The sequence below is a fragment of the Dama dama genome, chromosome 30 (genome assembly GCF_033118175.1).
Source record: "Dama dama isolate Ldn47 chromosome 30, ASM3311817v1, whole genome shotgun sequence".
In the NCBI taxonomy this organism is placed as follows: Eukaryota; Metazoa; Chordata; class Mammalia; order Artiodactyla; family Cervidae; genus Dama; species Dama dama.
The window spans coordinates 49,997,462-50,025,390 of record NC_083710.1 but is presented as its reverse complement, the minus strand read 5'-3'; the positions used below and the strand labels follow the sequence as shown (position 1 = coordinate 50,025,390).

The following is a 27,929-nucleotide window of genomic DNA, read 5'->3' as shown; positions in this document are numbered from 1 at the left end:
ACCTTCCAACCTGAGTTACACACGGGGAAATTTAAATTTCATGATTTTCATGTGTTTAACAAAACTGATTTCCATGCTGCGCCTCTCCCAACCATTTAAAGATTCTTTGCCCATAGGCCGTGGTCTCCCTACAGGTGAGGAAAAGGGAGGTTTCAGGTTAAAACAAGGCTACACTGACCTCATATATCTCTTTCCAGACTTCTTCTCTTGTGCTTCTTTTATAAGGAAGGCCTAATTCAGGCTCTAGTCCCTATTGAGTAGCTCAAAATGACCAGAAACCTTATTTTCACCCTTGAAGCCTCTTCCTTGATAATCTAAGATGCTTCAAATGCCATTTCTTACGGTAAGCAGCATAAATGAAATATTTCATTTAAAAGGCCCTGTTGGATAAAGACTATCATCCCCATGTAACAAACAGGTAAGAGACTGATAGAGGTTTATGGCCTATTTCGGGTAATTAAGTGACAGCGGAGGGACTTGAATTCAAGTTACAATCACAGCTACATTTTTTCTTGCCTTGTGCTATTAAAAAAGCACAACCAAGGAAGTCCTACTCCTGGGATCTAGAATTACTCTTATGTATGATTGTTTTAAGTTTCCATGACCCCCTGGAGAAGGGAATGGCAGCCCACTTCAGTATTCTTGCCTGGGGAATCACATTGACAGGAGCCAGGCAGGCTACAGTCCATGTGGCTGCAAAGAGTCGGACAGGACTGAGCCACACACATTAACTCGAAAGCCTGTGATTGAGGACTCGACTTCCTAAGGACTAACCAGCAGTGGGAACTAGTGCCTGACGGCTTTAATGGTTAGTGTACTGACGGGGGGATGAGCCAGGTACACGGCAAGAAATAAACCTTGCAGGCTGGCAGGAACTTCACGAGGTGGACAGGAGGAAGGCAGGATGTGACACAATGAGAGGAGGTCTTTATTTCCTAGGGCTGCATGTGAATTATTCCTTAAATTAGACAGTTTTTAAAAGGTGATTCTCCAGAGATAAAGAATATTTCCCTCTAAAATTATATACCCATTCTACTGTGAACATGAATACAAAGTTTGTAAATTCCCTTCTTAATCAGATTTATTCCTTTCACAAAGGTTACAAATTTGAATTCATCTGCATATTCATACTTCTATGTAAAATAAAACGTAGCACCTTCACAGTTCCACACCTTCCCAGACTAATGCTAAGTCAGTACTGTCAGTAAGGCTCCCTAAGCAGCAGTTCACCGATCCTGCAGGACTGAAGCAAAGTTATCACTCAAGTTTTTATTAAATACATCACAACGTCAATATAAAAATATTTATTGATAAAAAATCGAACCTGTACTGAAGAAACTTGTTGAAAGTTCCAGGAGCTTTTCTGTTGTTTCTGTGTCACTGAATTAAGCCCTTGATTTTTCACATTAAGGAGGGAAAGAAAAAAGCTCAGCATATTAGTTGAAGCAGTTTTTTCCCCAATTATGATCACATTGATCCCATGCATAAAAAATATGAGGAGCTGTCCAGTGATAGTCTTTGGTTCTGAGAGAGGTATCCTAAGGACTGCTGCATTGAGGCAGGTTTGAAGTTTTCATCCAATACCTTTGCATTGAGTGATCTTGCTGTGAAAAAAGAAATACCTTATTTTCAGTTTAAACAGGACCATTCAAGGATACAACAATTATATGAACTGTCTTTAAAACCTAGATGCAAATTTCCTTATGCACTCCAGAGGGATAGTGAAGAGACATTTTGTTACGAATCAATGTTCTGTATCACAGAAGTACTTCCTGTATCTTAATGCTTGCATTTAAATGGACAACTACTATCCCCCATACCGCATGACAAAATGGAGGCAAGGTAAAATAGTGTGGCCTGCATATTAAATTGGCATATAAAAATCAGATTCTCCTGATTAGTGCCTAAAGTAATAATGGAATTCTTCAAATATGAATACAGTTGTCCCTCAGTATGGACAGGGAATTGGTTCTAGGACCCCCCAAGGATACCCCAATCTGTGGAGAGTCAGGTTCCTTATATGAAATGGCATAGTACTGATATTTACATATGCACATCCTCTCATATATTTTAAATTATCTCTAATCTACTTATAATACCTAATACAGTATAAATACTATGTAAACAGTGGCAAATACAATATAAGTTCCATGTAAACAGCTGGCACATGGCAAATTCAAGTTTTGCTTTTGGAACTTTCTGGAGTTTTTTTCCCTTGAATATTTTTTATCTGCGGTTGGCTGCATTAATGGATGTGGAACTGGCAGATATGTGGAGGGTCTCCTGTACACAGTCATAGCTGTCCTCCCTGGAGGTTCAGTGAATGTCCACATCAATAGTGTACTTTTGTATAAATACTCAACTTTTTAGATACATATATCTTACCTCTGAAGGCTCGGGTTTTAAGAGTCCTTACCTTTGCCTGTTCTTAACTGATGTGTAATCTCTCAATTGTACTATTTCCCTAATAATCAAAACTCTTTATGTTTAGCTTTGAGACAATATTAGGCAAAAAGGTCCACCTCCCTCCTATTTGACACCCTCTCCTCCTGTTGCCCTGTAGCTTAAAGGAACTGATTTCAGCTCCATTTCCAAAGTAGCATTACCTCCCCCACCCCGCCAACCCCAACATCTTCTTACGCTCCCTCATAGCAGAGGAGTTAGGAAAATGAAGTGGTCTGAAGCACTTTCTCCTGCTGTTAAATGAAGACAGGATAAGGCATAAAGATGATACTGGAGTTTTAAGCAAAATGGGGAAAAGAAACAGGCTGATAATAGACACATTTAGTAAAATACTTAGAAGCTACAACCATTTCAAACTTGCTGTTTTTTTTTCCATACCTTTGTATTAAAAACTCGAGATTTATTCTCGACTTCCAAGGTTTGTGCATCACTTTCTTTGCAGTAACTTTCTGCTCCAACGGTATCCATAATATTGCTTCCACAATTCTGTGTATTATAGCCACTATCCATCTGCCAGGAATGAGGAAAGAGAAAAACCACCACAGATAACACCGCAAACTAATTCACTTAACCACAAAATTTATTTTCAGAAACTTTTATGTTTAAGTAAATTTATTTTAGAATATTTATATAAAATGTTATATATAATATATAAGATACGGCTTGTATAATGAAATATAAAGACCATTTAAAAACATTAAAATCACTTTATATATATCATTCACAACTGAACACTGCAAGTAATATTTAATATTGATTATACTGAATTTTAAAAGCAATACATAAACATAAAAGGTAGTTCTACATAGAACTGTTTGTTCTTCAAAGTAGTACTACAATTCCTTCTAATAAAATACATCTTGTAATTTTCTTTAAATCAGTGGACAAGGCACCAAGAACATACTTTTCTGTTACTTTGTGCTCACACCCGGTGGATGAAAATAAAAATTACAATCAACTTCTTGCAATTTATTTACTAAGCTTGTCTCTAAAGGTTTACTTGCATCTCTAAATAAAATTTACTAAAAGGCATGCTGCCTTTAAGAGGATTCAAAACAACACACATTTTTAAAAGATGTCCTATACTCTAACCTATTGTTGAAGTAAAAAATCTTACCTTCATAATAATACCATGTATATATAATAGCTCTAGATGTTAGCTTAACTTTTCATTTTAATTAAAATTGTAGCATTCTACAACACACTGTTACAGCCCAAAAGAGCAAAAGAAAAAAAAGGGACTCTAGCAAACTTCAATTTTGGTACAAATAGGACAAATAATTATTTTGTGAGGGCCTAAAAAAGTGCCAGGCCCCACATGGTACTCAGTGTGATATTCTCATCTTCTCCTTGTGATACCCTAGTCACTGCACAGATGAGGAGACCGAGGCTCAGGAAGGATACTTTCACGGTGTGGAATGAGGTGAGGAAGAGCTGAGGCCCCCCTGCCTCTGTCCACTCACTGCACACACTGCACTTAACCTCACAGTGCTGAGCCCCCAACAACACAACCCACAAGGCAGTCATCTTACACGTAACCCCCTGATATGCCATCTATGATCAGCTAAGGGAAAGCTACATTTGCCCCCATCACCAACATCAGAATAGCCAAGAAAGTCCATTCTATCATCATCTTAAGAAAAATGTCTCCAGTTTTCAGGGATGGATGCATGTTCACTCCTGGGAGTCACATTCCTTCTGAACAAAACCCTTGTGATGTAGGGAGGACGGTATGCAGGGCATCTGCCCCACTCTCTAAGAAGGAAACGATCACAGGTGCCCAAAAGGTAACATGGTGGCTGACCCCCTCCCTCGCCCCCCGCCAGCGCCCATCTAACCACTAGTAATGTCAGCGCATACTGTGTGCCAACCAGACGACACAGGTCATCTCGCCACTCCCCACAGGCCTCAGGGGAGGCAACACGGTATTTCAGGCTCTGGAAAGCCAATGTGACCGAAACAGAGAAGGAAGGGAAACCAAGCTGGAGGGTAAAGCCAAGGCCAGACCATGCAATGCTTTGCCAGCCCCGCTACAGATTTCTGAACTAATACCAAGGGCAAAACAAGCAACAATAACAAAAAAGCTTAGAAATTCAAGATGCAGAAATAAAAACTCAATAGAAAGGTTCTTATATAAAGTTGAGCAAATTTCCCCAACATTAGAACAAAAGGAAGTTAAAAACAAAAAACAGTGAAGATTTGTTTAAATTAGAGAATCAACCGGACTTCTGAAAAGAACAGTGAAAATCGAAGATAATATTCAAGAAAAGATCCAAGAAGTGAAGGGCAAGAGTTTACAGATCATAAGGAACTGAGTGCCCAGTACGACTGAGGCAAAGGGACCCACACCAAAGAATCACTGAAATGTCAGGACCCTTTACTCCAGAGAGGGCTAAAGTGAGACCAGTGCAAAAAGATGAAGCATTAAAATGGTTTCAGATCTTTCACCAGCAGCATTGAAAATAGAATCAACGAAACATCACCATCAAAGTCTGAAGGGCAATTATTTCCAAATTCTCAAATGTGACAGAATAAAGATATATCAGCAGAAGTGCAGTATCTTGAAAAATGGGCTTTTCCTCAGAAAGCTACTGGAAAATGTGTTCCAGTCAAGTGAGAAGCAAGCCTGGAAAGAGAAGAACGGGGCACAGAACATGAGAGAGGTTGAGGAGATTCTCAGGATGAAGGGATACTCCAGGAATACAGCTGTGTACTATGCCTGGAGGCCAGCCCGCCACAATGAAGCAAGTCAAAAGGCCCTGAGAAACATGGCCATTTTTGAATATCAGGAGCTACCTCTGTGGTTGGAAGTAAAGGGTGTATGAAAATATTTTTAAACTATGAAATTTTCTGCTAAAACCCAAAAGGTAAAACTGAAACTGACTGGTAGATACCACAGACTGAAAGAATTATGTTCTAGCTTGCTAAGGAAGGAGACTTGTAAATGCAGAGAGAAGTCCTCTAAGACAGGCTGGGACATCCCTGCAGGTACTCAGGGAGACAGTGGATGGCAATTTAGCAGTAAGACAGGCTCCCAATGGGTGGTTGGACTGGATGATTAATTTGTATGTCCATGAAAAGTATTTTCTAGCGCTTCTATAAGAGTTCTGAAAGAAAGGAAGAAAAAAAGAGAGCAAAAAAGTTAACAATACTTTTAAGACTAAGTTTGACCTGATGTGCTTCTTTATTTAGGAACCAAATTTAGAAGTTGGAATATGTAAAGGTGATTCTAGTGTATTTTTCTGAGCAACAATCCTAGAAGTTAGGATAGACAATATAGGCATTAAATATGAGCAAAGGAGTATATGTAATTTGGAGTCATTTAAAAATCCCTCCATGAGTTTTAAACTTTATCATGTCAAAACTGACAGCACTATAGCATTATAGAGTTCTGAGGACTAGATGGATTAGTATAAAGAGGTTGGGAGAGTGTCTGGCACAGTGGAAGACTGTAAGTATTATGAATCAGTATTAACTTAAAGAACATGGACTCTAAAGCCAGACTGCCAGAATTTGAATCTTGGCTTGAGCACTTACTAGCTACAAAGGCAATTTACTGATCCTCTCTGACCCTCAGTTTCCTCATCTGTAAAATGGGGACAACAGTACAGCTATTTCATAGGATTATTGTGAAGATTAAACAAAGTAACACATGTAAAGTACTTGAAATAATGGCTGGTATATTTTAAGAGCTATGTAACTGTTAGACATTGTTACTATGAAATGGGAGGTAGAATTGCCTTTCTGACTATTTTAAAGTTCTTTCAAAACTCCCAACTCAAAGAATATGGCAATTAATGAAACAAATGTCTTTCTGAAAGGAAGTTCCTAGCTGTGAACTGTATTTGTCAAATGAATCATGCCTTCCTGATATTTGATACAAAATTGGAACTGTATGATTAAATGAAAAATGGTGGTTATAAATCACATTTTTTAAAAGTACAAAAAAAAAACCAAACATAAAATTATTCTCAACTATGTCTTCTCCCTAAATCATATAAAAGAAAACCCAAAACTATTGTATTTTTAGAATACAAAGCTACACCACAAACTGAATTCCTTTGAAACTAGCTCCACAGGAAAGAAAGGTGAACCCTGAGAAGCTGCCAGACTCTAGCAGTTTGTAAAAACAGAGCAGCTTGATTTCTTTTCTGCTCTCTTTTCCTACTCCAAAGAATTATCAGTGAATATGATTATTAAATATGCATCACCAGGCCAAAGAAAACAACCCTCTTGATATCATCTAGTGCTGACTCAAAAAAATAATATATAATGCTGTAAGTTTCACATTTAACCTATTTCTCTCTCTTTTTTTTTTTTTTTTTGGCCATGACCCGGGACATGTCTGATCTTAGTTGCTGGCCAGGGATCAAACCCACGCCACCTACAGTGGAAGCCAGGAGTCTTAATCACGGGAAGGCTAGGTCCCAAACCCAATCTTCTTTCTTACTATAATCTTATAAAGGAAAGGCTAGCGAACACCAAGGAAGCAAGGAAAAGGACTCCAGAACAGTCAAACACCTTACCTGAATGTTACTGCTTTCACAGGGAAGGACACTGCTTTCTGCGAGAGGTGACAAGCACATATGAGAGTTTTCAATACTGAATGCCATCCCGCTCACGGAATCCGCCGCGGGTAAATTCCCATTATGAACCGGCTCCTTAATCCAGGTGGTCTCATCCGCTATCTCGATGGGATCGACCATATCCACAGTGTTGTTCTCCTTCTCACTCTCCACATCCTGCAGCAGTTCCAGTTCTTTCTCCGAAGCTCCGGACTGCCTCTGGGTGATGGACATGGCGGTCACCACCAAGCGCGCGCCGCGCGAAGTGTCGCCGCCCAGCTGCGGCAGGGGGACTCCGGCCAGGCCCGAGGCTGGGGAGGAGGCGTCTGTGGAGGGAGCCGCTGCCTGGTCGTCTTCACCTTCGCCAGGAGCCTCGAGAGCGAAAGGGACCCGAATCAGGGAGGTCCGATACTGAGCAGCCCCTCTGCACATCTCCAGTCTCATAGGAGACCAATTTTTTATCGGTGAGCAGCCATCGATGTAAGGACTTCTGATATATGGATTGGTAATCCCATTACAATTGGTTCCAGATGAAGCATCAGGAGAATGAAAAGCAAACTTCCTTTGTTCTAAAAGATAGGGCGGGGAAAAAAAAAAAAAAGATGGGGAAGGAAAAATCACCTCATGAGAAATGGAAAAGCCATTACTAAATGGTCATCATCACAGTCCATGACAGCAAAACCGGATGTCTCTAACAGTGGTGGTGTTTCCTGAAGTGAAATTTTGCTGTCAAAAATAACAGCACAAACAAATGTGTATCCACAGGCAGGGTGAGGCTCTTCAAAAATAATTCCTCTGGTGTTTTCCCTTTTGTAGTTAAACAAAATATTCTATTCCCTGAAAATCATTTCCTCACAAACATATTGTTACAGCAATGCTGTTCAAATCCAAGATATAGAACAAACCAGCTGACAGCTGCAAAATAACCTGGTAAATGAAATACGTAATAATCTGTTTCTCTACCACGCTTGCGTGCTAAGTTGGTTGAGAGCTAAGTCACTTCAGTCGTGTTGACTCTGTGCAACTCTATGGGGTAGCCCGCCAGGCAAGAATACTGGAGTGGGCTGCCACGCCCTCCTCCAGGGGATCTTCCCAACCCAGGGACTGAACCTGTGTCTCTTATGTCTCCTGCATTGGCAGATGGGTTCGTTACCACTAGCGCCAACTGGAAAGCCCCAGGTGGGCACTGTAAGCAACATGAAAAGGCAAACAAAAGACTGCCAAACAATGTCTGCAAAAATAAAGAGCTTAACGATGGTAAACGAAATTATAAAAATGCCTTAAAAGTTAATAGTTTTTTACAACACTTCATTAGCTTAATAAAAACAGAAGTTTAAAAAATGGGCAAAGCACATAAACAATCCTCCCAATAGTAAATGAACTCATGAAGTGTTTGGCCACACAAATAACAGAGAGTAGGGAAATTACAGCAATGAGAGGCCATTTGTTGAACAAAAGTGCTGATGTCTGAACTAATAATTCCTTCACCTTCCCAAACAAATGACCAATAAACATTTGGAAAGAATTCCACATTGTAATAAATTAATAAAAAAATAAATAAATAAAGATGCAGAAATTAAAGCAGTAAAAGACCTTTTTGGAATGCACCGAATCAACAATCATCATAAAGAATCAAACAATAAAAAAACATCAAAAAGAACACTGGGAAGACCAGTGTTGCTAGATGGGGGAAAAATAACTTCCTCACACACCACTGATGAAAACTTCAACTGGTGCAACTTCTCAGGAAGAAAATTTGACAAAATTCCTCGAGAGCTTAAAAACAGTCATCCCTGCTCACCAAATAATTCTACTTCTGAGATTGTAACCTAAAAAAATAAATATATACAGTACAATGTATATACAAGGAAATATTAGAAATAATCTAAATGTTTGCCAGTGATTAAAAACAAAGGTACATCCATAAAAGGAAATATCATACAGTGATTCAAAATCATGGTTTCAAACAATAATAAATGACTTGGAAGACTTATGAATACTTATAATAAAATGCTTTGTGAAAACAGCAGGATATAGAACTATGTGTGTGTGTGTTCATATATGAGTGGAGATATACATACACATATACACATGTACATATATAAGGAGAAGACTAACAGAAATAGTTTTCAGTTTTCTAACTGTATTTACCATGAATAGATTTTTGTAAATTGTGAATGATTTTCAACAAGTGCTGTAATTTTTTTAAAAAGAAACTGATATAGTATAAAGAGAAATATGTAAATCCTCTCACACTATATTCACCTAAAAACCTTATGCAAACAAATACATTTTTACAAAATATAAATATCTGATTGTATGTGCATGCCAAGTCACTTGATTGTGTCTGACTCTTTGCGACCTTATGGACTGTAGCTCGCCAGGCTCCTCTGTCCTTCAATCTTTTATGTCTCCTGCATCGGCAGATGGGTTCTTTATGACCAGGGCCACCTGAGAAGCCTGAATATCTGATTACCAAAGTCTGAATTACACAGTGGAAAGCATTCCATAACCAACTTATCTCTACAACTGCCATCTTTCTTTGCTTCTGCTTGTACGATATTTGATATAAATAGTGCTAGTCAAATTACCTGTATCTGACATGAGAGCAAAACCTTGCTGAGAATTTCAGTCTTTGAAAGTAAACTGTTCCTTTTGTTTAAAAAAAACAAACAAACAAAAAAAAACAACCACCCAGGTTTCTAAATTTCAAAAGGGTTAGTAGTCATTTGGAACTCTATAATTAGAACAAGCTAAAAAAAGCCTCTGTAATAATAAACACTGATAATATAATAATTTTAATTGGGTGTTTTATTACAAGACATACCTGAGAGTGGTGTCTTTCCTATTTGAATCGCAACTGGTGAGAAAGTAGGCGAAGAAATTGGTGAAGGATTGGTGATGCTTCCCAAACTGTATCTTTTTGCACTATCCTGAATAGGGCTAGAAGAAAACTGCCCCTGTGATAAAGTTAAACAAATAAAATTATAGGGTTCTCCTCCTTAGCTCCGTTACACTAAGTGCTACTTCTCTTTTTCAAAACACATTTATAAGCTGAGTTGTACAATTTTGGTTAGTCATCAGAGAGCCAGATGCCACCTTTGCTTTGTGGCAAAAGGCAAGAACCAAAAGGCAGACCCATAGACACAGAAAATAAGCTTATGGTTACCAAAGGGGAAAGCAGGGAGGGATAAACAAGGAGTTTTGGATGAACACATACACACTACTATATACAAAATAGTTAATCAACAAGGACCTACTGTATAGCACAGGGAACTATACTCGATATTTCATAATAACCTACATGGGAAAAGAATCTGAAAAAAATAGATACATATGTATGTATAACTGAATCGCTTTGCCGTACACTTGAAACTAACACAACAATGTAACTCAACTATGATAAGAAGAAAAAAGGTTAAAAAAAAGAAAGACACCAAAAGGCAAGGCATCTTGTGAGGATAGTTAAGAAGACTGTTCCAAAATTTTGAAACAGAATATACTAGACAGATAAAATATAAATACACCATATTTACACAAACCATTATACTAAGTAGCAGTTTATGAAAAAAATTAAGTTACTCCACTACTACCAATCTAGTTGTGTTATGCTAAAAATCTTCCATAATTCAGTAAATAACTTACACTGAAGTTTCTTGAGACTCATTTACCTCTAAATATACAGTTGGAGAGTGACCAAAACCATTCCTATATCTAATGACAAAATGTGAACTGGGCTAACCCACATGAGATAGAAAAGCCAACAGACAATGAATCATTCCTCTTGAGAGCAACAGGAACTTCTAGGTCCAAGATGCCTACAGCCAACCAACCAGCCACTGTTAGTCCACTTCTTACCGAACTCGGGGTCTGCACAGGGCTCCTACACTGCACAGGAGATAACTCTATTGAACAAAAAACCTCAAGTGATGCCTGGGCACCACTATGAGGACTTCTGGGAGAAGCTGGAGGTAAGGAGTCAGAGATACTTCCGTTGCCATCTAAAAAGAGCTTTCTTCTGAGGGATGAAGAACTGAGGTTTCCAGGAGACTGATCTGCAAATTCATCAGGTCTAAAATAGTCACCTACATTTAATATTAACAGAATAAAAGGCAGAGCTAGTCATTCGGAAGAGCAGTTATATTTTAGTTGTCTGATTTTTTTTTAAAAAACAGTTTGTATTATGTTTGAATTTTTTTTTCAAAAAGAGGGCAAAAGTTTAACTGCATAGGTGCTGTTTGAAATCCTTTTTTGAGTGTTTCCTTATTAGTATGGGTAGTATCAGTAAGATGTGTCTGTGAATAGTTTATGTCTATAGTTAAGTTCATTATGACAAAAAGGCTAATTCAGGCCTTAGTAAAGAAAAATAAGAAATTCCAGGATGGCTTCCCCACCTCTTTAAAAAGAGGTATTGCCACAGATCCCCATTTACAAAAAAGCATTAAAACAAAATCTTTAAGTTATTTAAGGTTTAAACAAATACAAATACAATACTTACCTAATATCTTTTCTAAATTAAAATCCACAGGAAGAGACAGCAATGTCTGGCAAGCAGCTGGAAGCAAGCAGATAAATGAATACAAACACGGTTAAATCAAGGCAAGCAGTTCAGTACGGGCTTCCCAATCAACTGTCTCCCCATGATGATCCAGCCAAACTTGGTCATTTCCTTTATGCATCCCATTCCATACCATCTTCCCAAAGACAGGTTCCCTTACTTTCTAACGCTGATGTAAACCCATCAATGGTAAAAGTTAACTCCTGGTTGTGCTGTTGGCACGTGAATTAAAAAAGCGGCCAGCTCAAATTTGGGGACAGATTTCCAAATATTAACAAAGTTTCAAAAGAATGCCTTCTAAAACCAAAAATCAATTTACAGGCTTTGCACCACAACATAACACACTATTGCCGTTTCTCAAACATGGCCAGATAGATCTCTTAATATTCTGTTTCTCAAGGTCAGTTTTCATAAAGCTCACTTTAAAAAGCAAACAATTTCAATTCCAGAGTAAAACGTTATCACATGAACTGAATTTAATATTAAATGTTGCATTAGTATAGAACATATTTCTTTTCCAGTTTATATTCATACTCACCATTGCTTTTCTCAGAATGGATGGTCAGCTTTCTTCCAACTGGAGATTCATTATTTGTGTTGATACCTATAAAACATTCTAAGTGAAAAATCTTAAATTTTCTCTTCATTGACTTTAGGGTTACTTTCTCCAGAATAAAAAAATAAAGTGTGGGAGCTTTTATTTTACATTTAAAAAATAAATGCCTGCATATGTAAATATATAATTTGACAAGCTTCTGTTAAATTTGTTTATTTTCCAATTTGGGGGAGTGCTACATAAAGAACCTAGGACTGGATTGCTAGAACTGGAAAAGGTCAGTTTTCATTCCAATCCCAAAGAAAGGCAATGCCAAAGAATGCTCAAACTACCGCACAATTGCACTCATCTCACACGCTAGTAAAGTAATGCTTAACATTCTCCAAGCCAGGCTTCAGCAATATGTGAACCGTGAACTTCCAGATGTTCAATCTGGTTTTAGAAAAAGCAGAGGAAACAGAGATAAAATTGACAACATCTGTTGGATCACTGAAAAAGCAAGAGAGTTCCAGAAAAACATCTATTTCTGCTTTATTGACTATGCCAAAGCCTTTAACTGTGTGGATCACAATAAACTGTGGAAAATTCTTCAAGAGATGGGAATACCAGACCACCTGACCTGCCTCTTGAGAAACCTGTATGCAGGTCAGGAAGCAACAGTTAGAACTGGACATGGAACAACAGACTGGTTCCAAATAAGAAAAGGAGTAGGTCAAGGCTGTATATTGTCACCCGGCTTATTTAACTTATATGCAGAGTGCATCATGAGAAATGCTGGGCTGGAGGAAGCACAAGCTGGAATCAAGATTGCCTAGATACCTCAGATATGCAGATGACACCACCCTTATGGCAGAAAATGAAGAACTAAAGAGCCTCTTGATGAAAGTGAAAGAGGAGAGTGAAAAAGGTGGCTTAAAGCTCAACATTCAGAAAACTAAGATCATGGCATCTGGTCCCATCACTTCGTGGGAAATAGATGGGGAAACAGTGGCTGACTTTATTTTTCTGGGCTCCAAAATCACTGCAGATGGTGATTGCAGCCAAGAAATTAAAAGACGCTTACTCCTTGGAAGGAAAGTTATGACCAACCTAGACAGCATATTAAAAAGCAGAGACATTACTTTGCCAACAAAGGTCCGTCTAGTCAAGGCTATGGTTTTCCCAGTGGTCATATATGGATGTGAGAGTTGGACTATGAAGAAAGCTGAGCACTGAAGAATTGATGCTTTTGAACTATAGTGTTGGAGAAGACTCTTGAGAGTCCCTTGGACTGCAAGGTGATCCAACCAGTCCATCCTAAAGGAGATCAGTCCTGGGTGTTCATTGGAAGGACTGATGTTGAAGCTGAAACTCCAATACTTTGACCACCTGATGAGAAGAGCTGACTCATTTGAAAAGACCCTGATGCTGGGAGGGATTGGGGGCAGGAGGAGAAGGGGACGACAGAGGATGAAATGGTTGGATGGCATCACCGACTTGATGAACATGGGTTTGGGTGGACTCCGGGAGTTGTTGATGGACAGGGAGGCCTGGCATGCTGCAGTTCATGGGGTTGCAAAGAGTTGGACACAACTGAATGACTGAACTGAACTGAGGATAAGAATACTAGAGTTGTTTGCCATTTCATTCCCCAGGGGATCTTCCCAACCCAGGGATTGAACCCAGGTCTCCTGCACTGCAGGCAGATTCTTTACTGTTTGAGCCACCAGGGAATCCCCACAAGGCTCAAACTCAAGGATTACCAGAGCAAGTAAGGAGGCACCAAAAGATCCTTTTTACGGCGAGCAGGGTTGGTCTCTATATCAACCTTCAAAGGTTGGGGACACATGTTAGCTAATGTCAATGTCCTCAAGCAGATCCTCAGTGGCTAGATGCTTTTTCAAAATAGGTATGGACAGGACATTCCTGGTTAGCCAGTGGTTAAGAATCTGCCTGCCAAGGTAGGGAATACCAATTCAATTTCTGGGCCAGGATGATCCCACAAACTGTGGGGCAACCAAGCCCGTGCACAAGTACTGAACCTGTGCTCTAGAGCCTGCGAGCCACATCTACTTGAGCCTACAAGCCTCTAAGCCTAGAGCCTGTGCTTAGAGAAGCCACCGCAATGAGAAGCCCTCACTCTGCAACTAGAGAATAGCCCCTGCTCGCTGCAACCAGAGAAAGTTCACGCACAGAAACAAGACCCAGAGCTGCCATAAATAAATGTTCGTTTAAATGGGTATACATTATTGGAATTAAAATGCCAGGCCATTTTGACAGAAACTGCAATTTGATCAGCAAAACTGCACTCAGTTCTTTTCCTCCCCTCAAGACAGGAGTCAAAGATGGGTGCACGTAATTTTTTAAAAAAAATATAAAGGTAATGAGTAGTATTAAGCTTCTTAAATTGAAAAGTCACCAGGTAGTAAATAAATGGGTGAATGAGTAAGTGGGTGGATAATTTAAAGTCTCTCATTAAATGTCTACTATCAGAATGGGTAAAAAATAAAATAAATAAAATTCTAGATTCAAATGCCTTCTTTGCTGTAGGCAGTGTGACCTTCTATAAGGCAAATGTAATAAAGGTGCTTTGCTGCAAAAACCCTATAACATCCTTGGTCTTTAGGCTGGAGTTCAAACACCTTAAGGAGCTTCCCTGGTAGCTCAGAGGGTAAAGAAACTGCCTGCAATGTGGAAGACGCAGGTTCAATCCTTGGATTGGGAAGGTCTCCTGGTGAAGGGAATGGCTACCTACTCCAGTATTCTTGCCTAGAAAATCCCATGGACAGAGGAGCTTGGCAGGCTACCATCCACAGCTCTCAGAGAAGCGTCGGACACAAGTGACTAACACTTTCATACCTTTTCACCAAACATCTTAATAGTGTAAATAAAGCCCTTCCAAACCTAGCACTTTTCCTCTAACCAGACATTATTTGAGTAACATAAAAAACAAACAGGCTCTCTTTCTTACCTCTAGGTATTTCTAAAACTCTTTCCTGACTGTTCTTCCTAATTCCCTGACTCTGGCATTATCACAACACTGTTCAACTGTATAGCAATTGTCTCATATTTTTCCTCTAAAAGAACTCCATAACTTTAAGACCACAATCAAATGATGGATTCAATTACAACAAAATAAAAATTCCTACCCAACCAAAGACATCAAAACAAAAGTAACACATGTGATAGATGACATGTGAAATGCTTAGAACCAATGTAACTACCAATGTAACTACACGAAGTATCTTAGCAATTAAAAGGAAAAAGAAAAAGACAACTCCAATAAGAATGATTTATAAATAGGCATTTTACAAAAGGATATAAAAAAGCTGTGAGCATATGAGAAATGAAAATTAAAACAATCACTGAGAATGTCAAACAAACCACTGTTGTTGTTAAGTCATGTCTCTTCTGTTGCACCGTGGACTGTAGTCTGCCAGGCTCCTCTGTCCATGCCATTATTAGGCAAGAATCCTGGAGTGGGTTGCCATTTCCTTCTCCAGCAACCCAGGGATCAAACACACCTCCTGGGTCTTATGCATTGGCAGGTGGATTCTTTACCAATGAGCCACCAGGGAAGCCCCAACACATTAGAACAGCACAAATCTGAAAGCCAAGTGTTGGCAGGGGTGTAGAGACACAGGAATCCTAAACACTGCAGGTAGGCACGCAGAGTGTCTGGTCATTCTGGAGAGTACCCTAGCTCTGCACAATCAAGTCAGATAAACACACTGTCTTTAGCTCAGCAATTCTCAGCCTGTGTATACTTTTCTAAGAAATTCTCATTTAAGTCCATAAATAAAACACAACAAGTACACTCACTGAAGCACCCTGCTACATAAATCCCACTCCAGTACTCTTGCCTGGAAAATCCCAGGGATGGAGGAGCCTCGTAGGCTGCAGTCCACGGGGTCGCAAAGAGTTGGACACGACTGAGCGAGTTCAGTTTCACTTTTCACTTTCATGCATTGGAGAAGGAAATGGCAACCCACTGCAGTGTTCTTGCCTGGAGAATCCCAGGGGCGGCGGAGCCTGGTGGGCTGCAGTCTATGGGGTCGCACAGAGTCGGACACGACTGAAGCGACTTAGCAGCAGCAGCAGCAGCTACATAAATATTGGTAATAGTAAAAGTTGACAGCATAAAGCCCACGTGTACAAACAAAATTTTCCCCCGTAACTCACAACTTCCTTTATTATTCTTTAGGTAAATAACACAGCACTTACCATGTGCTAAGTATACAGTCTTGGAGGTATCATCTCATTTAATCATCCCAAGAACCATCATTTCACAGGTAATGAGAGTGAGGCACAGAAAAGCTAAGTAACTCACGTGAAGTCACACAGCTACTAAACTATACTGCTATACAGCACGGCTCAAACTCAGACAGTATTATTCCAGATAAAGGGTCAGCAAATGACTGCCCATGGGCCTAATCTATCTTGTTGCCTTTTTTTGTAAATAAAGTTTTACTGGAACACATCCACACTCATTCATTATGTATCATCAGTGCTGATTTCATGGTACAGCAGAGCTGAGTGGCTGAAATAGAAACAGGATGGTCTGCAAAGCCTAGAATATTTAATAATTGGTCCTTTACAGATAGAGGTTGCCATCCTCTATTCTAAGGTCACATTTTCCAGGAGAGTTTTTTCTGTGATGATGGAGAAAGTTCTGTATCTGAGGCCAACATGGTCGCCACTAGGTGTGGCTACTGGGCACCTGAAATGTGAATGTATGACCAGGAAACCAAACTTAAAATTTTAGTTTATTCAAATTTAAATAGCTACATGTGGCTAATAGCTACTATATGTCAAGAACTATGAAGGGTCTGACAAATTAGCATGTCAACGTTCCATGGACACTGGCTGAAGACATAAGGCTTCGGGTCAAAGACAAAGGACTTCATTATTCTCAGCACAGCAGGCAGCATGAGCTTCATGTTCACATCAGTTCTCTTTGACCATCAATCCTAATGAAGTGATACGAAACAGCCCTGGCAGATGCAGCACACACAGATGGTCCATGTCTCCACCAAGGAACCCTGAGCTTAGGAAATCCCATTCTTATAAGCTGCAACCCAACCTGCTCCAGAGGGAGACAGTACCACTGTTATATTAGACATCAACACAAACCTACCTTTTGCTCCAGAAGGAGGCTCTATCTCTGTTCTCCAAGGATGTTCACAATACAAACATCCTTGTAAAGATAGTTTGGAACAAAACCTGTCCGTGCCACCCTTCATGACACGTATAGAAATGAGAGACCCACAGAGAACTAAACTGTCTTCCAACACCATCCTGGACAGCACAGCTCCCCTGATCAGCCACAACACTCTGTCATCATGGGCTTGATGAGCATACCAAAGAGGCTATATGTGGTATTTCTAGCATCTTCCTGATTCACATCACTTTAAAACAGGATACTTTAAGTATAAAATGATGTTTAAAAATAAGATCACATAAGAAGGTTGATTCACCTGTTTGAAAATCCAACATTAAAAAATTGGGGACAGGGAACCTAGTATCTATGAAGATGTTACCTCAGATACCGAATTTCAGAGCTGGGAGGGATGCTAACATATAACCATCTTGTTTAACCCCTTAATTTTAGAAATAAAAAACTGAGGAGAAGGCAATGGCACCCCACTCCAGTACTCTCGCCTGGAAAATCCCATGGATGGAGGAGCGTGGTGGGCTGCAGTCCATGGGGTTGCTAGGAGTCGGACATGACTGAGCGATTTCACTTTCACTTTTCACTTTCATGCATTGGAGAAGGAAATGGCAACCCACTCCAGTGTTCTTGCCTGGAGAATCCCAGGGACAGGGGAGCCTGGTGGGCTGCCATCTGTGGGGTCGCACAGAGTTGGACACGACTGAAGTGACTTAGCAGCAGCAGCAAAGGCGCTGAAAAAGTTGATCAAGATCACTCCTTCCGGTTTATAATACAGAAGGTCTACAACCCAGGTCTCCACTGGCTATCGCACGCCACCTTTAGTTTGCAATGAATCTGAACTGAGTACTGAATCTGAACTGAGAAATGCTTGGCTTTAAAGCCAGGTTCTGACACCTTATTTCTGTAACCCTGGACAGGTGCTCTAACCTTTTGAAAACTAGGTTTTCTCACTTACAAAATGAGGTCAATAACAGCACCTATTTCATACAAGCTGTTCCAAGAATACTGAAAGCACTGAATACTGGGCCCATGAAAAGTGATCGACCCATCTTTCCAATACTGTTGTGTTTTGATAAAGAACAGGACAAATATTCCCTCTTATACTGTATCCTATTAATGTGTGCTATTCTGAAGAGTAGCAATTCCACTGAAATGAGGGATGTGTATATAAAAGCAGTATTTGAACACTGCTCACAACTCAGAGGACAGTGAGAGCAAATATAAGCTAACCATTTCCTGAAGGTAGAAAAACATTTGAAAAGATTGTTGGCTTAACCTTCAATTTCCTTATTAACTTTGCAGATAACTGGCTGTATTACACCACCCCAGAGGTCATATAAATGCCCATTCCTCCTCTACTACTATAAGAAACCAGCAAACTAGAAAAAACAAAGCAATTTAAGGATTTCATTTAAAAAACTAACCTTCAAAAGCACTGCAAAAATCATTAACAACTCAGATCTATATCCAATACTATTTCTGCATCTATGGGTCTCTATAACCAACATTATAACTTGATATTCACAATGATCATGAAGAAAAAATTAAATTCAGAAGAGAATGGCTAAAAAAAAAAAGAATTTTGTAAATTTTAGTTAAGTTTTGAATCCTTACTTTTAAATAGTTAAACCTGGCATCCCAGAAATTTAATTTTATAGCAAGCTTCTCACCAAAGCAGATAAACTGATATTTCACTATATATGTTGTTTTATATTCACTGCTTTCTATTTTTATGATTTTTATTCATACAATCTTTAATACACTCACATTTACTGGCATGATACTCTGAAAGCTGCTTCCCTTCATGATCAGTCCAAGGAGAGGGTACGATGACATCCTTAGTGAAAAACTAGAATTAAAAGTCCTTCAATTAGGCATATGAAATAGGAAAAGGTAGTTGTGCTAAATAACCATCAAACATGCTACATACTGACTTTATAGTTATATTTTAAAATTTAATACTTAAAGCCCAAGTGAGCAAAGAAATTTAAAGAAAATATAAAGAGAAAGTTTAAAGCTTCAAGTCAACCACTTACATTTGAAATTTGCAAATTAAGCTACGGGTATTATTCATAAAGAAAATCTCTTTCATTTCTCCCCCAGTTTTTTTGGAGGGAAGGATGAGGTTGACAAAAGGGAGGATAAAGAGGGAAGGAATAAAGGAAGACAGATGTATATGTGTAAACCAAGAGGAGGTGTGTTGGAGCTACCTTGTCTGGACTCTCAAAATTTTCAGGAATACTGTGGATCAGTTGTCAAACAAAGCCAACACTAAAATTATGTAAACTTAAATAAATTCTATTAAAAAATAAAAACTGAAATCATCGCTTGCTAATTCTTTTACTACATGTAACAACATCTATGCTCCCGAGGTTATTTACAGAGAGTCCCCTACAAACGAATGAGTTCTGTTTCAAGAGCAAGTCTGCAGGTCCAATTTGCTCATAAGTCCAACACTGTTAGCCTAGGTACCCAACTAACACAGTCATCTATGTAATACTATGTTATCATAGATTTATGATACTTTTCACACAAATAACAGAAAAAGCAAATAAGAAAACATTTTGAATCTTACAGTATAGTACCTTGGAAAGTACAATAGTACAGCTCCTGGCATACAGGAGCTGACATCAAGTGAAGAGGCAAGAAGAGTTGCTGAATGGAGGAGGGAGAGGAGGTGGGAGATGGTGGAGCTGAAGGATTGTCAGCAACAGGAGACGGAGGACAAGCTGCGATTTCACTCATGCCTGATGTTGATGGCACGGGTTCTGGTTTGCAACTTGAAGGTTTGAAAGTAGGGGACTTACTGTATGTCTTTTTTATTTGTGTGGTAGAATGCCTGCATATGATGGTGTACCACATACATTTCTTTTCCCATTCAGCGATGTCATCATCACTAAATTGAAACTGGCCATGGCTGGAGTATTTGTGCTATGGACAGCAGATCACTAAAACTCATACTTCCCCCCCAGTCAGAGGGCCAGGTGTTATATATTTATCAGCACACCACTGGGCAGTTTTCTCTAAAAAGTGGAGATAGAGCATTTGGATAAAAGCTGTATTACTGTATTAGGCTTAATTCACTTTACATCGGAATGAAAGAGGAAAGACATTTATACAAATGCTCTAATACAGTGAGTAATACAGTATTTTGCCCTCCCATCTCTATGCTTTGAAGGTAACACACAACATTTTCTTTATATTTTGCTATACTTACGACAAAAAACTAATTTCCTGACTAAACTACCTATGAATACATAAAGAAAAGACATTAAAAAAATGAAGGTAGGGAGCAGACATACAGACAGTTCCCAGAAAAAAAAAGGAATATAAAAGACCCACAAACTCATGAAGCAAAGCATAAGTTCACTCAAAATGAAAGAGATGGAAATCCAATAACAAGATAAAAATTTGAAAGTAGTAAGAATAGCATTATAAGCAGTTTGCTAACAGCCAGTATTACAGATAAGAGAATATAGGAAGTATCGTAACATGGCCAGGAGAACAAATTGGTACAACCTTTAGGGGAGGCAATATGGCAAAATATACCAAAATTGAAAACACAAACCCTCTGATTTAGCAAGCCCATAAAGATATAAGTGTGTTCATTGCAGAAAAACACTGAACACAACCTACACATCTGTCAACAGGGGCTGGATTTGATGATGATACATTCATATAATGGGATACTACGCTATTTACTAAAAATTGCTATGTGCCGATAATCAAAAATAAAATCTAAGCGATTAAGCAGAAAAGGGGGGCAAAAGAGTATCAGAATGATGATCCTATTTATGTGTAAATATTTAAAGGACATGAGCTATTACATACACAAAATGAATCTGAGAGTACACTTAAGAAATATTATAGCAATTACTTTCAAGGACAGGGAATGAGAAGCTCTTTGTTTTCATTTTATGTGTTTTTCTTTGCAGTTTGGATTTTTCTGTTTTCACTATGTGCATGTATTTACTGTATTTCACATATATAAACATGAATTTAATTTGCTACTGATACATTAACTTCTGCAACATTAGCCATACTCTTCACTTTGAATTAATTTTCTTAAGTTTTTTCTTAAATTTCCCTTTAAAATTAAGTTGAGAATTTGAAAGAGGAAGCATATTTCCCAAAATGTTGGGAAATGGGGAAGAGTCTGAGAATATTCAACTAGGGAGGAATCAGGTGACTGGATTAGAATGAAAATGTTGAAGTTATTAGATAGATTAACAAGTAGGTAATATTTAGCAGGAGTAAAGCTTATGAAACTGTTTCCTAAGAAACAGGCTATATCTGAAATGTGGGCGCTCACTGAATCTCTGAACATGCCACAGCTCAAGTCTTTTGGGCTGCAGAAGAACCAAGCATAGCTAGCAAATAGAAGAGGTCAGAGGAAGACTAGTAAGGGGAAAAAGGAAGGACAAAAAACCGCTGCCATGGCCTGAAGATTTTCTGAAAAATAACTAAGACAGACAACCTTTACATTCTAAAGAATTTTAGCAAAAAAGGAAAGCAAAAAGTGAAATGCTTAGTTTATTAGCTTTATAAAAAAACAAAAAACCCTACCTTTGTGATATACTTTTTCTATTTAGCAGTATACTGTATTTCATGAAATATATTCAATGTCTTAAAAATCTAAAGAATTAACAAGAACAAAAGATAAAACCATTCCTGAGGCCAGGCTAGATTTTCAAGGCTTGAAAATATCCAGCTTTCTCTACTCCAATTTGAAACAATGGTTCGTGTTCATCAAAGGCACAAGAAGACAAATTATGCTAGGTCCTGAGAAGAAAAAGATGAACTTTGACCAGAAAAGAATTCAGTCTTGGGGGAGAAAAGCATTAAACCGATTGTTACAATGAAAGGCGCTGGATCAGCTCAAAAACACTAGTCTTAAGGGAGCTCCGAGGGATACTGGGAACGGACAGGCTTGGGGAAGTTGAGACAGGAAAGGATGTGAAGGAACTCTTCCTCTCTTAGAGGTGCTGTGCATGCAGAATTGATGCTTAACTGGCTTCACCATCAGTAATCGTGTCAAGTTACCTCTTCAATGGCTTTTTGTCTTTTGTCTTCCACATCTTTATCTATTCTATGCAGAGATAGAAAAATAACCATACCATTACTTCAGCAGACTGAACATTTAAAATAATAACCTTTCAAAGAAATAGTTTTCTTCCATGTTAGAAAGTGGCAAATGTTAAGCTCATTTTAAAAGAAAAATTGGGATCTTATCACATTTTGTAAATGACAGTATTTGGAGAGTCAGCCTTGTGCTATTAGGCTTACCTGCCCCCCCTTTTCCATTCACAGTTTGAATGGAATATTTTCTAGTAAAAGGCTTACATGGATACAATTTTTAAATTACTATTAACAACAGAAATAAAGTAATTTGAATAAACTGTGCCCTTTAATCACAATTTAAGAAGTATGTCATTCCACAGAAATCCAAAAACTGTCCAAATCCCTTTTCTTCTATTATAGCAAGCTTATCATAGTTGTAATTCTGGAATCAATTCTTACTTTTGACATAAATGAAAAAAAGACTATCATCCTTACCGTTCTAAATAAATAGGCAAAATTATTAATTATGAAATTAAATATCAACACTATAAAATGTGAAATATAAAATTTTGTCCAAACGAATTCTTTTTTCCCACTTTGATAGAATATGCAATTATAGCACCACAAATTTATTACTTATAAGATTTAATATTGTCAGGTCTCAAGGACAAGGCATATACTTGCCAAGGACTCAGCAGTTAGCCTTGAAGGACCACTTCCCTAATCTTTCCCCAGAGAGAGTATTTGCTACCATGAATAACTCCATAAGACACCTTTTTCTGTCCAAATTTTTTTTTATCTAATTTGTACCTTAACAAAGCTTATAATAATGTACATGTATTAAAAATTAAAATCAAGTGGATTTATAAATAAACGAATTGTGAGAAAATAGACTAAGTTTTGAACAGCCACTACGAGACTTTTAACTCAGGGCTCTTCCTCTTATTGTGGACATCACAGAGATCTCAGTGCGTATAAACAGCGTACAATATTAGTAAGCTCTGATCTAGCAATACTTAATTGAGAAACCTACTGCTGCTTCATCAGAGGACTTCAACAACCTGGGATATTCAGGTGATGGCTGGAAGCAGTGAAAATCATTTTGGCCAAATATTGTAGAGATAGATGACGGAAGGGTCTGAGAAGTCATACAGGGCAGGGCGTCCTCACCCGTACACCACAGAACACCAGCATGACGCACACACTGTTCACTATGACTGGTGTGCCCTGAAGGGACCCTTGGCGGGCGAGGCAGGGAAGGGGTTTCGGGACTGTTCACCTCCAATGTGGACAGACTCATCTGTTTACACCAGGATACCTTGCAGTTCTCACTTTTAGAGAACTTGCAGTTCTCATATATAGCATGGCATGAAAAAGGTGGGAAGCTCTGAAATAGGGAACTTGGGTTAGTGAGGAAGAGGCACTGGAAGCCTATGCTTATTTCTAAGAATGAATCAACATGTTTTAAGGGTATACTCACTATCCTCGGTAGAAACCATAACCATTTACTGAATTACATGAGTTAAATTAAAATCAGGGTCTTGTCCCCTCTTCTATGTTAAAGGTCTATTTACTGAAATACACCAAGTCTTTTCATAAACCTGCTCAGATGACACCTAGTTTACTAGCATACAAATGTTGTTTCACAACTTGTTGAGTCTAAAGGGCAGGAATAACCTCCTGTACTGCTTCGGGGTCCCCTACAGCGCTCAATAAATTTCTCTTGGCTGTTCACGTTTCAACATACTGAAGAGAGGAGGCAAAATAAGACATATGGTTTGCATAACACAAAAAATTCATCTCATTTGTGACACATGCGCTTTTTGATATTTTTCACTTTCCCTATCAAAGGTATCCAGCGTTAAGTAAAATCCATTTACACTCTATCCCCATTCTAGTCCCTTTCTTGAGCACTTTGGATGAGGATTAATTACAAGGGGATCGTCATCAAGCTACCAAGTCAAGAGAAGAAGGTGTACAACAGTCAGACAAATATTTGCAAGAGCACCTCAACACGTGTACATCTTTGGGTGATTAAATTCTAAAATTAAAGGGAAAAGAATTATTCATCACCTTGGACTGATAAGACATGTTATTACACTTAAGAACAAGAAAGGAAAACTTACCGAGAGCGACTTAGGTATAAAGCTTGACGATGAACGTCCTCTGGGTCTATCTCTACAGGATTTATTACAGCTAGTTGATCAATAGACCATCTAAATTCCCCTGGAGTCTTAACAAAAGAAAGTGATCTTATGAGCAAAAGCATATAACAGTGCATCAAAATGCTAACTTCAAATGTCAGCTTCAAAAACAATGTGAACGGTTATAATATAAAAATATCTTACAGATATTTGACTTTACCACTAAATTAAAAGGCAAATGGTAAGCAGATAACACTAAATCAATTGACTTGACATTCCATCTGGGTGACTGCTGAAATTACATAATAATAGAAAAATCGCATCATATTAAAGATATAGAAATTCCACAAATAACTCTCAACAGTGATGCAATACACCCAAATAAAACTAAAAATCCCTTAGAGTTATCAAAAGCCTTTATTTTCACCAGGAATGAATTGAAATTATACAAAGTCCTAACTACAAAAAGCTCATATTTGCAAAAGCTCATAAAATATGCAATAAATAATTGAGTGGTAACCAGTGCTGCTTTTCTGTATTCAACTATCCAATAAACCAAAAGTTTATTTTTGTAATTCTACAATTAGAATTTGTAAACCAAATTCTAATTTGTAAATTTGGAATATATTTTTGAAAAATCAGACTTAAAAATCCAAGATGTCCGTCATGCACTCTTGCTTTGAGGATTAAGTTGCAGTCATTTTGTTATTTTTATTAAAATTAACTAAAATTGAATACCATTCAATTTAAAATCATGAGGTCACATAATGATTCAATATAAAGTGTATAACTGTAAAACTTTCCTCTAGTGCATAACTAGCTTTACGTAGATATGCAGGTGTAGCTAGCAACAAAAGGACACAGTTTGCAGTTTTCTAGATAATTTGCTAAGTCAGAAGATCAGACTTCAAAGAACTTTTCCATTGTAGTCAATAACAGTAAAAAGAAGCTAAAGAGAGGAAGCCTTCCCTAATCTATTAAAGAGACTATTCCCCTCCATATCAGCCTTCTGTTATAGCACATAACATACTCTCTTGAGGTTGCCAGTCTAGTCTTGCCTATCTAATTAGAGTACAGGTTGACTTCTTTTCAAACAATCTGCAAGCTAAGAATCGGTGACAAAAATCCAAAATAATATTAGCATTTCACATGTGAAGATTATAAATGAAATTCAAATGTCAGTGTCCATAAATAAAGCTTTACTGCAACACAGCCACATTTACTGTTAACATACTACCAATGGTTGCTTCTATAATACAAGGCAGAGGTGAGTAATTGTAACAGCAACCAGATGATCTGCAAAGCCTAAAATATTTACTATCTGGCCCTTAACAGAAAAAGTTTGCTGACCCCTGCTACAGAGTACAAGCTCTCTGAGAATTACTGTTTTATGACTTGTTCAAGATGTAACCTCTGTAGTCAAGAACTGTACCTGACACATAGCATTCAAACAAAATTTGCTGAATACCTGAAAATAATTAGATGAAATAGTTTCTTCTCTATTATGGTATTAGTCCTTAGACCATCAGCATAAGCGGCACCCACGGCTGTGAGAAACTTGCTAACTACTGAATAAAAAAGAAATACTAACTAAAAAAAACAAGTTGAAAGCTAAGAATGGCTGGCAAAAATCCAAAAGAATATCAGTATAACTAGTATATATAATATTAGTATAACGAGTATAAGTCATTTTTAGCCCAGTCACTATATTATAATAACCAATCACCATTAGAATTAAAAAGTGCACTCCAGTTTACCACTTGTAAAGAAAGATTGACATTTAAAGTTATTTAGAAAAAGTAGTCGAGTCTAACTTACTGGTAATTTTGTCGATTTAAAAACAGAAGGACTGGAGACAGTTTGTTCATGGAGATTAGAATAATCACCAGGACTTTCAAAAGGATTTAAAACAGGAATCCTTCCTGGAGTTTCAGGTGTTATTTGCATTTTTGATTCTTTGACATCTCCCATAGCACAGAGGAAAAACTAAAAAGAAATCATAAGTATATATAATAAAAGTACAAAGTTCCACAGACATTCATTTTGACAACTAAAATGTATTCAACAAAGGTGGTTGTTGTTTAGTCTCCAAGTGGAGTCCGACTTTTTTGCAACCCCACGGAGTACAGCCTACCAGGCTCCTCTGTTCATGGGATTTTCCAGGCAAGAATGCTGGAGTGGGTTGCCATTTCCTTCTCCAGAGGATCTCCCCCATCTAGGGATCGAATTCGCGACTCTTGCCATTGGTAGGCGGATTCTTTACAGCTGAATCACCAGGGAAGCCCCATTACCAAACATACATGTCACAAAAAGAATTAACTCAAAACCAAGCTCCTGGGGCTGTTTTGTAGTTTACACAAGTGTGATGCTCTAAATAATCTTGAAAGCTAGAAGGGTAAAGTATTAGTGACAGAATTTTGCAGGAGAATTAACAAGCTCAGAGAAGTCAACTGGTTTGTAAGTAGCACTCAACCGAATGTGAATGAGTTGAGGTCCCCCTTCGGGACAACTAAACGTTCTAATAGGCACAAAACCTTTTCCTGCTAAAGAACAGTAGACCTACAGCTTTTTATTCATTATCTCAAGTCTGTAAACAAACACTTTGTACATAATTCCAACAGCCCAGCAATTACCCAACAAACTGCAGTTACTAAACAGTTATTTACAGCATCACCAACTCAATGGACAGGAGTTTGAGTAAACCCCAGAGATGATGAAAGACAGGGAAGCCTGACGTGCTGCAGTCCACGGGGGTCCCAAAGGATCTGACAAGCCTGAGCGACTGAACAACAGCAGCAGCAAATAAGAGACGAGGAAATCTCTGGTCTCTTTGTGCATAGGTGCCTGTCTTGCACTTTAGCCCCCATGAGAAAAGAAATCACTGATTAGAGGTACGAAATTAACCGCTTTGGGTTGCCTCTTCTCAAACACCCTTAGCCAAAGGCTAAGACCCCCACCTTCCCACGATGGAAGCGAGACTACATTATTTCCCGTTGGGGGGGGGGGGGGGATTACAACTAGAGAAAAGAACCCACTCCACGGAAGGCTATGTGTAGCTAACCTCCTCGGGTGACGGGCAAAGGAGGACACTGACGCCGGTGTCATTCCCATCCCTACTCGATCACTCTTTCCTGGGCCCCCCTCTTCCGCACCCACTCCCCGGCAGCTCTCATTCATCCCGAGGCGAGCGTGCAGCTGGTCCAGAGCAGGGCAAACGGAGTTCTCCAACTCGACAGGAGGAAAGGCCAGGAACCACAAAGAACATACCTAGTTGTGTGTATAAAAAGGAAGCCCCCCTAAAGTGGCTCCAGGGCGCTCCCGACGGTGCCGGGTAAGCTCCCACGACAGGCACAGACTCTTTAACTCTCCGCTTCCGCGCTGTCTCAGGCCAACCAGGGCACGGGCCTTGTACGCGACTGGCCAATCGCGT

At 38.7% G+C, this 27,929-nt stretch overlaps 1 protein-coding gene across 2 annotated transcripts; it reads right to left on the bottom strand.

Moving 5' to 3' along the window:
* Positions 1 to 1,289: 1,289 nt before the first annotated feature.
* BORA (BORA aurora kinase A activator) lies at positions 1,290 to 27,912 on the bottom strand. 2 transcript variants are annotated; one of them, XM_061133611.1, is made up of 12 exons: positions 27,767 to 27,912; positions 26,318 to 26,485; positions 24,482 to 24,588; positions 22,338 to 22,383; positions 19,062 to 19,143; positions 12,125 to 12,190; positions 11,527 to 11,583; positions 10,887 to 11,113; positions 9,856 to 9,988; positions 6,990 to 7,597; positions 2,842 to 2,973; positions 1,290 to 1,604 (listed from the first exon to the last, which is right to left on the bottom strand). In XM_061133611.1, exons 2-12 carry the CDS (start codon positions 26,468 to 26,470, stop codon positions 1,539 to 1,541), a joined length of 1,677 nt encoding a protein of 558 aa, XP_060989594.1. In that variant the 5' UTR covers positions 26,471 to 26,485; positions 27,767 to 27,912; the 3' UTR covers positions 1,290 to 1,538. The 2 variants fall into 2 exon arrangements, with proteins under 2 accessions (XP_060989594.1, XP_060989595.1); XM_061133612.1 differs by lacking the exon at positions 27,767 to 27,912 and adding an exon at positions 27,561 to 27,729.
* Between the last annotated feature and the right edge of the window lie 17 nt (positions 27,913 to 27,929).